General features: G+C 38.7%; 1 protein-coding gene across 2 annotated transcripts in view; it reads left to right on the top strand.

The window, feature by feature from the left end:
* The first annotated feature begins 1,416 nt into the window (after window positions 1-1,416).
* crmp1 (collapsin response mediator protein 1) overlaps window positions 1,417-17,870 on the top strand; it is an 83,771-nt gene continuing 67,317 nt past the window's right edge. The window contains exons 1-2 of one of the 2 annotated variants that reach the window (XM_028801839.2): window positions 1,417-1,857; window positions 1,977-2,375. In XM_028801839.2, coding sequence (XP_028657672.1) covers window positions 2,010-2,375 — 366 coding nt within the window. In that variant the 5' untranslated portion in view covers window positions 1,417-1,857; window positions 1,977-2,009. Of the gene's footprint in view, window positions 1,858-1,976; window positions 2,376-9,852; window positions 10,123-17,870 lie in introns of those variants that run through there. The other variant, XM_028801840.2, reaches the window with a different exon arrangement.

The raw sequence follows: 17,870 nt of genomic DNA, 5'->3' as shown, positions 1-17,870 counted from the left end.
GGACACTGGCAAAAGAGACAAATGCACAGGAATTTCTATGTCCTTCCTATTCTACCAGATGACAGCAATAAATCTCAGTGTAAATGTATACAATATTTTCCTTCGTTATTGTATATATGCTTCCTTCACATCTTGATTATAATGTTGGCTATAATAAAAATGAAACAGTACATATATAAACATATAATTTCACAACCAAATTAAGAATGATCTGTAACTTCCATCAAACCTGCCACTGTCTTGATCCAGTACCAGTATACAGCGCTTAATATCGGGTTTGACTGGCCAGTAATGCCTCAATCACAGACTAACAGTACAGGCATTAATGCTTCTTTTTGGGAATCACATCAAGCTTTTGATAAGCCTGAGACGATGACTGCAGTATTAAATGTTTATTTGTTTTCAGTAAGGTGTCTGACCCAGAGGAAGGCTGGTGGCAGTGTATAGGCCCATCAGTTCACAGGACCACTGAATATGAGTGCAGTCAGCACAGCAGGTTGTCCTCTGAATTCTTTTGTTCTCCTTCATGCGTGAAAGTCTTAGTCAATTAATTTCTCTTCCCTTTATGTGTTGTTTCTCTGTGAGCGTATTAAAGAAGATGAGGGATTCTGACTGGGCTTATCAAAATGAATGCTGTTTTCCTACTTTACTGGTCCCTTGAAAGACAGCCTGTGTACCTCGTTTGAAAATGCAACTATCACACAAGTCACTATTGCAGCCTCGTCCTTAAACATGTTCATTTACAATGTACAGTATATAAAACATTCACAGTATGTCCGTTCGAGCAAACTGCATACAGTATTACTCAAATTTTATTTTGAGAACACGACATTGTGTCGGTGCTGAATGGACAGCTCCTGTTCTGAGCTCATCACAGCGCTTCCTGCAAAGGCAGTTTTCAACAGTGATTACGAAAACTGTTGCTAAAGTTCACTTTAATTCATTTTAAATATTTATTGTCAATAGTAGCAAAACCTAACCGATTGCATTAGTAAACACAAAAAGTCCTATTAAGAATATTCACAAAATGAATTCTAAAGTATATTACTGTTATTAAAATAAAAAATTAAAATCTCCTCCCACATACTCATTTACTCGGCAATTTCACGTTTTGATGATCTATGCAAAGGAAATGAGCCTGTTCCATCCACCGTGCTATTATTACTTCCGAGTCACACGTAACCAAGCCGACAAGGCTGCAGTTCTCTTACGTTTACAGCACGTTTTTAACCAAAGCCACTTAAAAAACACAAAATCATCGTCCCATTTGACGAGTCTATGAGTTAGATGCCGTATGTTGTGAACGATTTCCATATTAATTAAGAGTTCATCAATCCTGATGATGTCATCGTTTTTCATTATAAAAAAGAGAGCCAACTCAGATACATTTTAAAGTACGTCTTTATTTGATGTAAACTATGAGCTGTTGAAAAAAGCAAATGAGTGCGAAGTGAATGTCAACGCATTAGCCCCACTTCAAGTGGAGAAACAAGTGAACAGCACGGCTTGCCTACCGTGGCTGCACTGTCGCTTCACTGAACTCTCTAATTTGCCATTTCTCGGAGGCAGCAGCAAATCTGCAGAAGTGGATGTTTTCCGAGCATGTGCTTGTTTATGACCTACGCTCGTTCCGCACCGTGAGTCGGTTTACCATTCCGGATCTGTGCAGGCATACTGTATAAGGATTTTTTTTGGTGACTGAACTCCCAAGTACGGTTTGAGGAAGGACCCGGTTCTGCTTCGCCGTGAAGTGTTTGAGAGGATAGGCACGCGGCGGTCGCCTTTTGTGTTGTCAAGGTCGAAAAGAAATACTGTATATTGGATTCGTCTGTCTCTATCATAAATTACCAGCAGATTGTGAGTTCTCGGCTGACTGTCTCGACTGCGGATTTTCAAAAAAGCCTTTTGCTGATTTGTACTGGGAAAGGTTAACTACGGTATTGGAATCTCTTTCATGTATTGTTGGTATTTCTTAGGGGCTTTCGTCTTTTTTTCCAAACGTATCAGGGATGACTGACCGAAGGAGATACTGGGAAAAGGAGGACGATCTACCTGTCTATTTGGCAAGACCAGGCACCACTGCGCAGACACCCAGGCAAAAGTCATGGGGAATGTTCGCTTCGGTGGAAGGTGCCTACGAGAACAAGACGATAGATTTTGAGGCGTATACTGTGGGGAAGAAAGGATGCCGAACCCCTCGGAGCGGCAGCAGGGAGGTGCTGGAAGGGGACAATTTTAGCGAGACTGCAAGTGACGTTAGTGAGGTATCCGGATCTGTCATCAGCTCTCCCAGTGACAGGGACGACAAGACTCCGGCAGTAGAAATCAAATACCCATCCGGAAAGGAGCTGCTACAGGGACAGGACAATGGCAAGGTAAAGACACAGCCGCACGGCTCCGCATACTACGTGTCATGGAAAATAAGCTTTTACAGAGTGAGGATCTGAATGCGGTGGCCGTAAGGTTATACAGCGACTACACGCGAAAGAGTTCCACTTAGCGCATTCAAGAAATGCATGCAATACGTTAGACCCTCATTGCTTATTAAAACAAAATATAACGTGCATGTGGCTGGGATATTACACTATATTTAAATAATATGTATCACCATAATTTAGCGCAGTATATATTGTTTTGACTGTTAAAGATCCCGATATCTAATGAGCGGCTCTGAGACTGCTTTGCCGGCTGATATGTAGTGCCACGTTGCTGAGATTTGTGCTAAAGGCCTGACGCATTACTATACTGTGTTTAGCCCCAAACTTTTTAATCGCACAGCCATTTTCCACTTATATTTAACTTATTGTTCCTTGTAAAACCCTGGTGCGATAATCTTTTCAAAAACGCTAAGCTTCTTATATAATATGTTATTGCTGACGTGCAAAATTTAATAATGACGAAAACATCCTCAATTTACAATAGTAGTTTCAACATGGCATGCCTACTTGATTATATAAAGACATTTATAAATATAATACTTAATGACTGTTACCATGACACGTTACTGGTTTCCCTGCTTAGCATGCAATTTTAAAATTCGAATAGACCAAAATGAAGAACGTAATTGTCGCCAATGATGTAACGCTACTTAGATTAGCGCGATATGGGTAAGAATTAAACCCAGTGGCTTTGCCATGATGTCACCCTGCACTCAAAATAATAATGGTTTTTGTAATGAACCTTTACTGGATTGTGTGGTTCTTTAGATCCACTGCTTTACAAAGAACCATTCTTTGCATGTGAAATGGGTTCTTTGTGCTTTGAAAAGGTTACTAATATGTGGAGAGAGCAGACAAGTTTAATTCACAGTAGGCAGGATACTAACAGATCAAGAAAACCTGTATTGAGTCTGTTACTGTAGGCAACAAGAGTCCTTTTAAAATTGTAAACCCATTGGTATTTCACATATCTATTATCATCCTTTTATAAAGCCTGTTATCTAAATAAATTAAAAGTTTTTCTGGAACAAACATATGGATGGTCTTTTGGGATCTACAACTGGTGCATTTTGGGCATCACTCTGAAGAAGTACTGTGGCATCTTTATTTTTGAAGAGTAGACATTTGGAGAGAGAGTAGCTAAATGCCAAAAGAGTCTATAAATTTATTTGTACAGATTTTTCATTGAGTGAGCACATTAACCTTTTGGATGGACACTATCAGGCCAGCCTCCAGTGGCCACACACCCTTGACTAACACCAGTGATAGACAGCATGCTTACACTGATTTGTGTTCTAATCTTTGCTATCACTGGGCTACATTTGTTTGTACTGTAGTAAATCTTGACCCCGACTGTGCTAAAAAATTACAGATTTCAGGGATGGAGTCTGTTAATGATAGTCAAAACATTACTACAAGATGCAGGCAAAAACCTGTTTTCAGTCAGGAGTTAACAAGTTAATACAAAAAAACAGCACAGTCATTCTTTCATTTTCATTCTGCTTACCATGATGACGTTAGCTACACAGAAGAAGCCAACTTATCCTCAGTAACTTAATTTTATATAGTGAAATGTTTTTCTTTTCTTTTTTTTTAGATGAAATGCTACTAGAATGTTGTTTGTACTGCAGTTTCCATTAGCAAACAAATCCAATTAAACACATAAAAACCTTGCATCCACTTAATCCAATTAAGGATTGTAAGGGGCTGGAGCCTACTGCAGGCAGGTAGTAGCCAACCCCAGAAGAGGTTCCAGGCCATCTCTGGAACTACTCAGTCACACTGTCTCATTTACAAATGAACAGTTTAAAATTGACAGTTAACCTACTACTGTATGTGCACGTATTTGAGAATACAGGAAAAAAGTGCAGAGGAAACACATGGTGACATTGAGGAGGAGGGCATGCAAGCTCCACTCAGAGGGATTCAAACCAGGACTCCAAATCAATTAGACCTCAGCGCTGTTTTAAAACCCTCCACCCCAATTAAATATATTAAGGTTCCATAATATAACAACGTAAAACAAGGAAATGCTGAATATGTTTATACCAACTGCAAACTGCAGCAACTTATTTTTATTTATTATTAGTGTTATCACTCTCTAAAATTATTTTAAATGGTTTTAGGATTCAAAGCCTTTAATGTTTTATGCTGATACTGCAGAAAACAAGGTGGTTCCTGGTATGACTGACTATTAGAGTTTATTGTAGTATGCTTAGTGACTATGTGGCCGCCAGTTTGGTCTTTAAATTGTAAAGATGTATCCAAGCTACAGCCCTACCATGGAACACTGATAAAAAATAAATAAAGAAAATGAATGATGAGCCTTAATGGGTCAAATGATGAATAAATACGAATTTTAATTAAAATTCCTAATAATTATATTTAGTCCTAGCCTTATACCTTCTACACGATGATAATCTACTTGCTGTGGAGACACCTGCTATTAAATGTTATACGAACTAATTTGCTCTCATTAATCTGACAAATGGGAGACTGTTAATGGTGTATACTTTAGGAAACTGCCTTATTAATTGTCACCAGGTGGGAGGGGGTAGCTCTCAGTGGTCTTGTGGATGCTGTTTTTGTAAGATAGTTGGCACATGTATTGAGATGTTAAGTGTTTACTGGTGCACCCTTAAAATTTCACAGGGCAAAATCCATAAAATGAAAAATAAAACATAGATACTCTAATAATTTCCTGTTACCAAGTGTTATCCTAGTTGAAGCATACACAGGGGATAAATTACATTGACATTTGAATGTTGTTTTCTGTACAATGCTGTATAACTCACTTCTAAATCAACTGGCCAAAATGTAATACATTTTTTCCACTTAAAGCTAGCCATTCTGTATTTGGCTTGAACTTTCCACCTACAGAGGATTTGCATATCCTGGAAATATAACCACTATGATCCAATCCTGGACATGCCATGTCCATCCATCACATGGTACGCTGAAACCAGACAGGCCATTTTTTAGTTTCCTATCATCCTGAAAACAGTCTTTAGACTATTCCAAGGAAATGCACATAAATACTGAGAAAGAATGGCTTGTCCACGCAAAAGGTACCAAAACAAGAAATTGAACTGGGAAAAACTCAACCCGTCCTATCATGTTTCTTGCCCCATATTTTAAACACAACTCTTTTCTCAGCTCATCGACAGAGCAGTATGAAAGTCATTGCAGAATGAGCACTTTGGAGTGTACATTCTTCAATGGATTAAAAATCACCAATCATATCAATTCTCCTCAAAATAGGCCATATCAGACCAATCAGAGATTATGTATGTATCAAGTAAAGCTTACAAACTAAGAAGTGCACAAGTGTGATATCAAGACACTTAGTTCTGAGACAGGCTGACTCAAGTACATATTTAAAGGAGTACACCACGCAAAAATAATTTCTTTATATGTTACTTGCCCGATATAGTTTTTAGAGGAGGAGGTTGGGAGCATGTGCTGATAGTGTGTTGCCACACCCACCACATGATGAACCACCTGGATTGGGACCTGAGTGCAGCGTTGACACCTTGGCACCACACTAGAACAGTGTGAGGTTTTTCACGGTAGCTGGAGTGTCAGTCCTGCCACCAACCCCCAAGTTTTCCCTGTAAGTTGGAGGGTGATGGAGAAAAATTTTGATCTGATGTTTTCACGGAGAAAATACACATTGAATATTCAAACTCAACGGAACCCTATGGTGACCAGCACTGGACAACAGCAAACAATGTGGGAAAACATCCAGGGAAAGAAGAACACAAATTCTCACATAACTCCTCTCACGTAATCCACATGTCCTGTTATCCATTCGAATGGTCAGATATGTGTGACACAAGTTACATGAGAATTTTTTTTTTTTTTGGACCTTTCATATTGTTTGCTGTTGTTGAGAACTGGACACCACATGGTCCTGCTTAATTTGAATCTTCTTTATGTCTCCTGTCCATGAAGTCATGAGATTAAAAATTTTTTCTCAGCCACCGCTACAAAGTATATACCGTAAGTAAAATTTGAAAAGAAGTATCATATTAGTGGAGTATTCCTTTAGCCCAGTTATACTATTGCAGATTTGTGCTCATTTAACTAAGATCTTCATGGAGAATTTAAATTTCTGAGAAAAATATATTGGGTTCAGAGAACAAGAAATTAATATACCAAACACACAGAAGTAGATGTCCAATTTCCTTTGGAGGATGCAGACATATTTTTTAGAATAGCAATAGCAAAAAACACAGACACCAAAAAGAGTAAGTGTGCCAGGGCTTGAAGCAAACACAATTTATAAAAGCCTATGGCTTTCTGTAAATCAAAGTGTGCCAGGGCTTGAAGCAAACACAATTTATAAAAGCCTATGGCTTTCTGTAAATCATTCAGCAGCATAAATAAAGTAAATCTGAGTGGCAGTACAGGGTGCTTTCTAATTCAATTGAATTATTGCATATGTAAGCAGTGTCAAAGTGGTTGTAGGCAGCACTGTAAAAAATGTACCCAGCAAGTGCAAAAGGTGTTGTTTGCACTACACAAGTAATGAAATATCTTATATGAGTGGCATTGACCTGAGAGAAGACTGGACTCTTTTGGTACTGTGTCTCTTTGGAGAATCCTGAATGAGGCACAGTGCATACATTGTGAGGGAGCGTCGTTATGACACTATGGCCATGTGGCGCAATTCCCTGAGGGTGATCCAGATCACAGGATCCTCATTGTTTAGGACCCGAGTGGCTGGGCCAGGCCAAGGGGACGTCCACTTAACACCTGGCTGCGGCAGACAGAGGGTAATTTCTGGAGGGTGGGACTGGACCGCTTGTCTGCCTGGGGGGTTGCCAAACAGGATTCAGAGCTGTTTTGTCGTGTGGTGGATGTTGAAACACACTGTACCAGTGCATGCTCCCCAATCTGACCTGACCTGGCTTTGAGGGTTGTATTTGTTTGGTTTTATTCTTTAGAGTTGTCGTGTGTATGAACAGTGTAAATGAGTTTGTATACAGCATTGTAATACCACACAATCCCAAATCCCCCAGGTCATCCCGTGTGCTTTGAGGGTGAATCTGAAGCAATATCAGTGTTACTGTTCCATGACAGTCATTTACATTCAACCAATCAGTGTTAAACTCAACCTATGACAACACAAAATAGAAGTGCACAAAAAACGAACAAAATCTCTTTTTAAATTCAAAAGACCTTTCATTTCTCATTCATAAAAATATTTACAAAATTCTCTGTGCCTGCTCATAAAAGTAAACTGGCTTGCCTTAAGGCATTAAGTTAGTCGTTTATAATGTCAGAGGTTAAAGATAAAAAGATTGTCCTTGAATCCAAACTCCTTTAACAACAGAAACCCAACAGTATCAGGTCCACACTACCGGAAATCTCTAGATGTCCATGTTACTATACTACTCCAGCTAGTGCAGAACCTTGCAGCCACAATACAGAATATGGTACACTGCTGTCAGAAATTATTAAATGAGCTCATTTTTGCTGCCATGTTAGTTTAATTTTTACTATCACTATCTGAGACCCACTAAATTCACTTGTGAAATTCTGTGGCCCGTTACGTTTTCACTCTCTCCTCCGAGTAAAATTCTAAACATTAGCGAATACCCTTGCAAAAGAAAAGCTCATTGGATAAGATACTTACATTTTTCAGCTGAAACAAAAGACCCAGCGACACAACTTTATTTGCTCAGTATAGTAACGTTGGCATTTTGCGACCATTAACGCCTAAACGAACCTTTAGTGACGTTGTGCTTAACGATTGGCTGCAGTTCATGACGTCATGAAAACGACACGCAGCAGGTACCAAAGGTTTTGTGGCTGTGCGCGCCTTTTTTAAAATAACCCCCTATTGCTATTCATGTTACTTTTATTTTGTGCAATTCGCGCATTTACTGCAAAATTAAGTAACAAATACAGAGGAGCACAGACGAAGAGCATTTTTTAATACAAAAAAGCTCCTCAGTACCACTTGCAAAAATTCAGCCTGTAAAGAAATGTAGTTTATCGTACCAAAAATGTAACAAATAACTAGTGCGCTCAGCATTAAACTTTGACAAGAAAAGAAAACGAACAATTATCCCTGTATCTTCTGCGTGGTAAGTATGCATACATAAAGTAACTGCTACTTACGTGTAACATAGTCAATGTATAAGAGACGCCATCATCCGACGTGTGTTTATTGAGGAAAAGCCCCTGCAGCCTGATCCGTTTTGAAATGTTTCCGTGACAAAAAGAATGACCTGTCAGTTTATAGCAATCGAAGTAAATTTTGACTCCACCATATTATAAAAAGAATGCCGCACGATGATTCTTCGAATTGTTCTTCACTTCTTTTTATAGTACAGCTTGACTTGAGTATGATGGGAGTCGGAAATGGCTGTGTAAAGATTCAGGATTAAATTAAAATTAAATTAAAGTACACGCAAATAGATACATGTTTGTTAATGCCTAAGCCTTATTAATAGCAGTCATGAATAAACGCACGTTTGCCTTCCGTCAACCAGTTCGTGTATTTTCGTGCTCCACACGAATTATTACAGGATAGTTGCCAGTCGGAGCCAACTCGACATAACTGATGAACAGTCCAAGTTTCCTGACAATATCAGAGCTGCCCATCAACGAACTACAGGAGAAAAATCTGCCCGCCCATCAATGGGCCATCATATCTATCTGCTCTTAGTCCTAAAGTTGTCCGCCCCTGCTGTACGACTGCGTATTTTTTCCGTGAAACGCATCCTCAAATTAGACAAATCAAGCTGGAAATGGAACTTGAAGGAACAAAACTATTTGCAGGTCACTCTATCCAGCACGAATTCATCATTTAGTCACTGTGTTACAGTATATAGAGCCTTTCGATGTACGTTGTCTGTACAAACACCGTAAAACTTATACAGGTCCGTTAGGGCACGAGTGTTTATATAACGCATTTTATGGTGCAAAAAGCGCTTAATCATTTAATCATTGCTTTCAGTACATCCAGTGCACCTGAGGATATTCAGTGGCAGCAGGTTATATGTAAAGAGCAAGGGTAAGCAAAATTGTTACTGTTTTACTTCACAAATTACACTTAAAGCATTTGTCGGTATGCTCGTATATGTGCGGAGATACTGTATATGAAGTGATCGTTTGAGAATTTCACGTTTATTTTAACTTACTGCCTTCAGACTTTCTAAGAATATTGGTACAAATAGCTTCTGTCTTGATTTTCCCATGAATTACAAATAGGTTGCAATGAATGAGCAATAAAATGACACGCAGGCGAGGACAATAAGAATGCCATATGATTAGGCTGGCTCGGTGGCACTGTCCTAGTCGTGCAAGGCAGCAAGTACAGCCGTTCTTTGCCTGTCGCCGCCCGCATCACAGCTGACTTTTTTTTTCTCTGGGCCGTCTGATGTCTTTGAAGGCAGCCAGCGCCATCTCCGTGAAGGCATCGCGGCCGCCTCTAGTCGGAGCTCTTGACAACTCCCTTCAGGGGAGACACGTCCCTGCATTATTTGCAACAAAAAGGTGGAAGATTTACAGATCCCATTTTCATTGGGAGCCACTAGTTGGAAAATCGAATTAAAAAAGATATTTGCTATTTTTTTTACTTTATAATTGGGAAGACATAGCGGTGTGATTTCCGTATGAAATCATGTCTGTGTCTGGATATCAAGGCAAGAAAAGCATCCCTCACATCACGGTAAGCCCTTCCGTTTTTGACTGGTTTTATATGGGTTGTCTTTTTCTTGTGATTTATAGATAGGTGTGACAGGACAGCGTTGTTGGCCATGGTGCTGAAGACGTTTGCGGACGGCTCCCTGTAAGCTACGAGCAGGAAGAGATTAGACTTGAAGGCAGACGTGAGACAAATCTGAGCCATGGCGGCTTGTTGCAGACTTACTGTACTATGGATTTCTAGGGCGAGAGGGGGCTTTGGTATTACACAAATTCAGCTTAGTGCAAAGGCGCTCTGAACTCTGTTTTCCATCCAGGCTACGTATATTAATTACATCTTTTGAAAGGCATTCGTGATCGATGGCTGCCATAGCCCTAGAAAGGGATGTGTTGTGTTAGGATGGGGTAATATTCTGTAATGTTAACCATTTAGTATAGTGACATCAGGTCTTATGTACGTGAAATGACTAGCGTGATCTGCTGAGATGCGAATCGGTCATAGATGTGGAAAACAACGATAGGGTGGGACGAATCAAGAGATGTTGGTTATAGTAGAGCTGAGCGTACCCGAAATGAGAAAAAAGGACAAAAGATGGCGGGAGAATACTGGCGTATTCGAATGTATTTGCCTTCGAATTCTTCTTTGCCTGTTTTTAAATGAAATTGCTTAAATTCAAAACATCACCGGTCTTTTTCACAGACTGAAGTAGCAATCATCTACTGTTTGTTTTTCACCTGTAGCAAGATTAAAATAGTTTCTCAGCAATAGCTCCTGCTCTATTAATTAAACAATGGTACATACATTGTAAAAGCGCAATAAAGCATGTCACCTAAGCGCTTCGTTGTATTCTGTGGCGACTTCTGTTAGGACCCGAAAGACCGACCGACATTATGAAAGACGGACACCCATGGTTTGGGTCAAATAAAGCCTTTGGTTTGGTTCAGAGTTAGGAATTCTGGAATTATTAGATCGCTGAGGCTGTTTAAAAAAAAAAGACATTCAGATTTTTCAGCTGTTAATCTGCAGAATTAAGAGAGATCTATTAGCCACTCAAGAAATAGTCATATATATATATGTGTGTGTGTTATGGGCCTTTTGTTAAAGGTTGTATGATGGAATATTCTATTACTAATATATTTCGTATATTATGATGCAAAAACTCAGAATTTGCCAGTTATGTCCCAATGCTGGAATGTGAAATGCACCTATAGGGACTATTGGAGTGAACTCATCTCAATGTAATGAGTCATTTTCTTAGTTATTTTAAAGCAATTTGGTTTTTTTTCAAAAGATATTTTGAAAATGTGCAGGAAATAACCAAAAGGCATTTTGGCATAATTATGCAGTTTTTATAGAAGTTTAATAAATAATATTCTAAAGTCAGGAGAAATCCTTCAGCACTCTGTACTATTTAAAAATTTTGGGTCCTCCTCAAGTGTAAATTACACAACTAAGGAGTAAAACTCATCTGCCTATCAGTTTTTGTTTAGCTACTTTTTTCAGAGCATACTCTCATAAGATGTTTTAGCATTGATTGTCATTTTGGTGTTGGCAAGTACTGCAAAAACAAATTTTTTTTCTCAAAAGATCTACATTGTATGTGTATATATATATATATATATATATATATATAATATAAAACTATATATATAGATAGAGAGAGAGAGAGAGAGGGAAAGAGAGTATATATATATATATATATATATGTATATATATTTTTAATATTCACAAACATCATAGGGGGGCGGCGCAGTGGGTAGCGCTGCTGCCTCGCAGTTGGGAGACCTGGAGACCTGGGTTCACTTCCTGGGTCCTCCCTGCGTGGAGTTTGCCTGTTCTCCCCGTGTCTGCGTGGGTTTCCTCCGGGCGCTCCGGTTTCCTCCCACAGTCCAAAGACATGCTGGTTAGGTGGATTGGCGATTCTAAATTGACCCTAGTGTGTGCTTGGTGTGTGGGTGTGTTTGTGTGTGTCCTGTGGTGGGTTGGCACCCTGCCTGGGCTTGGTTCCTGCCTTGTGCCCTGTGTTGGCTGGGATTGGCTCCAGCAGACCCCCGTGACCCTGTGTTCGGATTCAGCGGGTTGGAAAATGGATGGATGGACAAACATCATAGGATGAAAACACCTAGTTGGTTTTGTTTCTAAGTGTTGCTATTTTTGAAATCTTTTGTTTGAGGAAGTTTAATATGTTATTTTCAGTTTTTCAAGCATTTGTTTAACTGGCATGGTGGTTAGCACTTCTTCTTCACAACTCCAGAGTCTTGCGTTTGAAACCTGGACCTATACTTCTTGTGCTTTGATGATTTTTTTTTCTGGTGTCCAGTTTTCCTTCCTTTTTTCAAACTGGTCACTCTACTTTAGCCCCTTTTGAGTGTGAGTGTAGGTGCCCGCACAAGTGTGTCCTGCTGTGGTCCAGTTCTGATTCCTGCCTTACTCTCAGTGTTAGGTATGAACTTCCTGTTGCCCTGATCTTTATATATCAGGATTAGAAAATTAATGGATAGATGTTTAAATAATAATTCTAATATGGCAGGTTTAATAATAAATAATAATACATTTTATTTATATAGCACCTTTCCCATGCTCAAGGCACTTACAGAATATAATAAAGAATGGCAGGGTATACAGTATATAGCATTGTACAAACCAGATAAATAAAGAAGATTATGACAGTGAATTCAGAGAAAAAGCCTAACAGACAACATAATTGATGGTCTAGCACACACACATACAGGTTACATGAGCATCTTGACAGAAAGGTAAACTGAGCGAAGGGTAATAAAGTCAAGTACAGCTATAAGCCTTCCTGAACAGATGAGTTTTGAGTTGTTTTTTAAAAGAATTCATGGAGTCATCTGACCTGATTAATTTTGGTAGGTCATTCCAGAGTCTGGGCGCTATACAGCTGAAGGCCCTGTCTCCCATGGAGTGTAGATTAGTGTGGGGCACAACAAGATTACCAGAATCAGAGGACCTTAGTGGGTGGGCAGGCACATAGTGATGGAGAAGGTCACTGATGTAGTTTGGCACGAGGTTATTTGGTTTGAATTACTAATAAAAGTAGGTCAGTCAGTCAGTCATCGTCCAACCCACTATATCCTAACACAGGGTCACGGGGGTCTGCTGGAGCCAATCCTAGCCAGCACAGGGTGCAAGGCAGGAACAAATCCCAGGCAGGGCGCCAGCCCACCATAGGACACACACACACACCCACACAGCACACACCAGGGACAATTTGTAGGATTGTCAATGCACCTAACCTGCATGTCTTTGGACTGTGGGAGGAAACCAGAGCACCCGGAAGAAACCCATGCAGACACGGGGAGAACATGCAAACTCCACGCAGGGAGGACCCAGGAAGTGAACCCAGGTCTCCTTACTGTGAGGAAGCAGCGCTACCATTGCGCCATCATGCTGCCCATAAAAGTAGGTGTCCATTGTTAAATAAATTAATCATAGTTAAATCATTAATTAATGGTCAGATATTGTAAGACTCAGTTTACATTAATCTGTTTTGAACTACTTTTCTTCTTGTGAGGTTAAACAAGTGTGTGTCCTTATGTGTGCTCATTTTTTAATTAGGAATTTGTAAAGTTTGCATTCTCATTTGCCTGTGAACATCTTACACTGTGAGTCTGCCCCTAGTGAAATACAAAAATAAACTGAATTGAATATAATTGAATTTATTGATCATGATAGTATCTCGTCCTTCATTACTTTTTTCTAGAGTATAATAATCTCCAGTTGACATGTTTTGTATCAACTTTGGCCTGCAAGGCAGCAAGTTTCCAGAGTCAGTCCTGAGTCCTTGTGTAACTTCAATTTAGTCATTATACTTGTTTCTTCTTTGAGCTGGTGTTTACCCTGAAAGATGACATATCCTGGAAATAATTATTGAATGAGTTTAATTGACTGATTAATGTATTTTTTAGTGATCTACATGGAGTTTTGCCTCTCAGTATTGGTTAAATAATATCATATATACACAATATGTGTGTTGTCCTTCATAATAAGTGCACTATGTTTGATATGAATGAATAGCATAGTTTATTTTTCAAATGAAATGCAAATATTTTGCATGGTTATGTACAGTATTTGTTGTACTGTAAACTAGCAAAAAATGATATCAGGAGTACTTTATATAGCATGGTAATCTGTGGCATGAGATAAGCAGCAATAATATTACAATTATTCATTATAAAATGACATTAAATTAGGAAGGTTCAGTGTATGTATTAAACAAGGTTCAACAGGGGCATATAAAACTACTGTACGTATAAAAAAGTAAATAAAAAGACTGAACAACGCACATGTCATTTGTTATAATTCAGTGGACTCACATAGTTTATTAGAGCATTAAAGGAGTTAACTCCTAGCTTTACACCTCATTCAAAATGTAATTAAAAGAACGAGACAGGTAACAATTAATTCATCACAACATCATCGGAAGTGGCTGGCAAGATTTTACACTAATAAATGGAAAAGTACAATTTCTTTAATCATATTGTATCACTTACAAGAAAGAATTAAGTATTTTTGCTTCTATGCGAAGAGAATAGTGCAGCGGGTAGTAAGAAGCCCAGCTCTGATTCTGCCAGATTGTGTCTTTGATGGAGTTTGCATGCTGTTTCCATCAGAAACTTTGTTTTGCTACACAGATTTTATATGTTGTATTTGTTTTGGGTGGGAGCACTGGCATGAGTGGGCAAGAGAGAAATGGATGAAAAGTTCATGCAGGACATTATAGATCAGGCATTCCAGCAGTTGGTTGGGATACATGATTTACTGTCTAAAATTAGTGAGGCTAGGTAGGGAAGACAATAAGTGGCAATATCCCCATGCTACTAGAGGCCATGAGGTCCCATGTAACAATGCATCAGATGTTTAAGAGTACAGGTTGCATTTGTGCTTCCACATAGAGGGGCCTACTTGGACAGTTAAAGGTTCAGGAGCACCATGAACCTCTAAATGGACCTTTAATCTTGTTTATCTGGAGCAAATGGAGAGTCATCTGATATGAGAAGTGACCCAACCCTGTGATGGGGAGTAAAGTTACCACACTGACAATGGTTTATTGATAAGTGCTTGGGATAAAGACCCATCTGGTTGGTGGAGGCCAGGGTCTAAAGAGTGGGAAATCAGGAGGTATGAAAGGCAATGCTAACTTGAAATGAACAAGGGAATGAGTCCCTGTAGACAGGATTTAAAATCAGGCTAGGCCCAGAGGAGCAAGAGGTTTATTGTTTTGTTCTCTATTTATCTCAAACTTTTTACTACTCTCCTTGTTCATGTCTCTTTTGTATTACTTTAATAAAGTCATCATTGAATTTATTCTGGGTACATAGAGCTGCCATGAGGGTCTTCTCCAATCATAGCACATCAAGGAAATGTATTTTCAGGCTCATATTTTGAGTGGGACAGATTTCTGTGCCAGAGACCATGAATTAGAATAGGAGGGATTGATTTTGAAAGCATAATTCAAAACAAAATTATTTAAGATGAAAAGCAAGCTTGTTCACACCTTGATGCGCTCAAGTTATGATCTCCAACTAGAGCTGTAAATCACTGACATACTGTTTATCTGAAATGTTAGATGTTATTGGTACAGTACATAAGGTCAATTGAATAAATAAGGAAGTATTAAAAGGAAAAGCATCACAGAGAAGTAGGATAATCTCAGATGAAAGAGGGGAAATATTGAAAAGCTTATCATTATTAGTAAACTATGGTAGATGTGACCAGTGGTAGACCACATAACTTTTGATACTAAGTGGAATCCTGCAGATTTTGAAGCAATGTATACTGTACATTGTGATAAAAACGTAAAAACTTGCAATTGAGTTTTATGTGGAGATTCATAGTTTAAAGTCTTCATTTATTCATATATGCTAAGAACTGATCATCCTCATTTTTATTCTGTTATGAACACCTTGCAAATAGGAAGGTGTCAGGTGGGTTTAGGAGAAAGAATGGCCTTGCAAAGATCAAAATAAAATGGTTAACCATACCAAAAGTAACAAAACCGCACCGTCAGAGTCCCAATTAATAAAAAGAAGAAAAGTATGTCAAATAAGTTAGAAAATAAAGCAGACTGAATTGCAGAATGCCACACCCCAGATTCCCAGATTCTTTAGACATTCTGCAATTCCTGGTTAGAGTCATAGTGGAAACATGCTGAGCAGGGCAGACCAGTCTACCCTATCCTGAGCAACTTCCCTAATTCCTCCTGAAAAATTCCCAGCGCTTTTGAGACCGGTTAAGAGATATCCAAAAACCCAGTCCTGTCCCTCTATTTTCTTTTAGGTTGCTAAATCTTGTACATCTTTTAAGAGAAGGGCATCCTACCTACATGTTCAAACCAAATTAGCTAGCTCTTCTCAGTCTGCAGAAGCATTGGTTCTACTCTAATGTCACCTCTTATGGCTCCTCACCCTATCATGGAGAGTAAGCCCAACATCCAATTGTAGAAACTCATTTCGGTCACTTATACTCACAATGTAATTTTTTTCAGTCATTTCCCAGAGCTTGTGATCCTTACGTCCCACTTCACCACCTTATTTTGGGGAATGTTCACAAAACAGCTGCCCCTGCACCTATTCCTTTGTCAATCTCACAGTCTCTGCTTTCCTTATTTGAGAACAAGACTCCAACTTACCTAACTTCTTCATTTGGTGCACCTGTTTACCCCCAACCAGAAGACAAAAAGCCACTCATTTCTGGGATAGGACCATAACCTCTGATTTGTAGGTACTAATTCTTATCCTAACCAAATTATACTGAGCTGCAAATCATTCCATTGTGCTCCAAAGACCACAATCAGACAAAGACAATTTAATCTACAAACTGCTTACTGTAGATGCAACCCTTAGGTTTCTAAATAGGATACTCTCCAATTCTTGGCTGCTCTTTAATATCTTTTCCATGAAACTAATGACCAGGAGGGGAGAAACAATGCACCCTTGGTTAAATCCAATGAACACATTGAATGAACTTGAATAAATGACAAGTATGCAAACAACTCTTGGTCCACAAGTATAAGAACTAACTGGTAGGCAGGAACAGCCCCAGATCCGTATTCTTTGGAAGCACCTTTCATAAAATATCACAATTCAGAAGATTTTTTCAAGTCCAAAGTACTTTTAGATGGGATTGGCAAACTCAAGGGCAAAGAGTTGATCTACTCTTCAGAAATATGTAAAATAGTTAAATGAAAACAAATCTTTTCATGCAGAGAGAAGAAAGTTAATAAAATAACAATAGGCAGTAGTGACCAGTGCTGCACTTCAGCAAATGATGTGAAAAATGTACATGGAAAAAAGAAAAAAAAATTTCACATTACTTGTGCCTTATAATTCACATATCAGGTATCCAGTCATATGCTTGAAATGTACAAAATATACACCACCTTTTCTTAAAATATTGTTAAAGACTGTAGATATTTTTGGAAAAATTGGCATACATTATAAATGGTAAAAGCATTCCAACAATACTGTGCTTTTGATTTGAAGACAGGACACTTGACCATTGAATGCAGAGAGAGAGAGGTGGATTCACTGGGGAACGCATTTTTTGTTGAGTTAGATCTTATACTTGTTTTTTACTAATTTTTGGGTGGTGAATCCAGAAATGACCCTGGTTTTTTGCTATCACATCCAGTTTTTACGATACAGGGTACACTCCATTTTTGTCAAAAAACATACAAATTTTATATATAATGAAAAAATAATGAAATAATAACTTGAATGTACTGTTTATTTAAATTTCTTTTGTTCATA

The sequence above is a fragment of the Erpetoichthys calabaricus genome, chromosome 5 (assembly GCF_900747795.2).
Source record: "Erpetoichthys calabaricus chromosome 5, fErpCal1.3, whole genome shotgun sequence".
NCBI classification, from domain to species: domain Eukaryota; kingdom Metazoa; phylum Chordata; class Cladistia; order Polypteriformes; family Polypteridae; genus Erpetoichthys; species Erpetoichthys calabaricus.
This window is presented reverse-complemented; position numbering and strand designations above follow the sequence as displayed.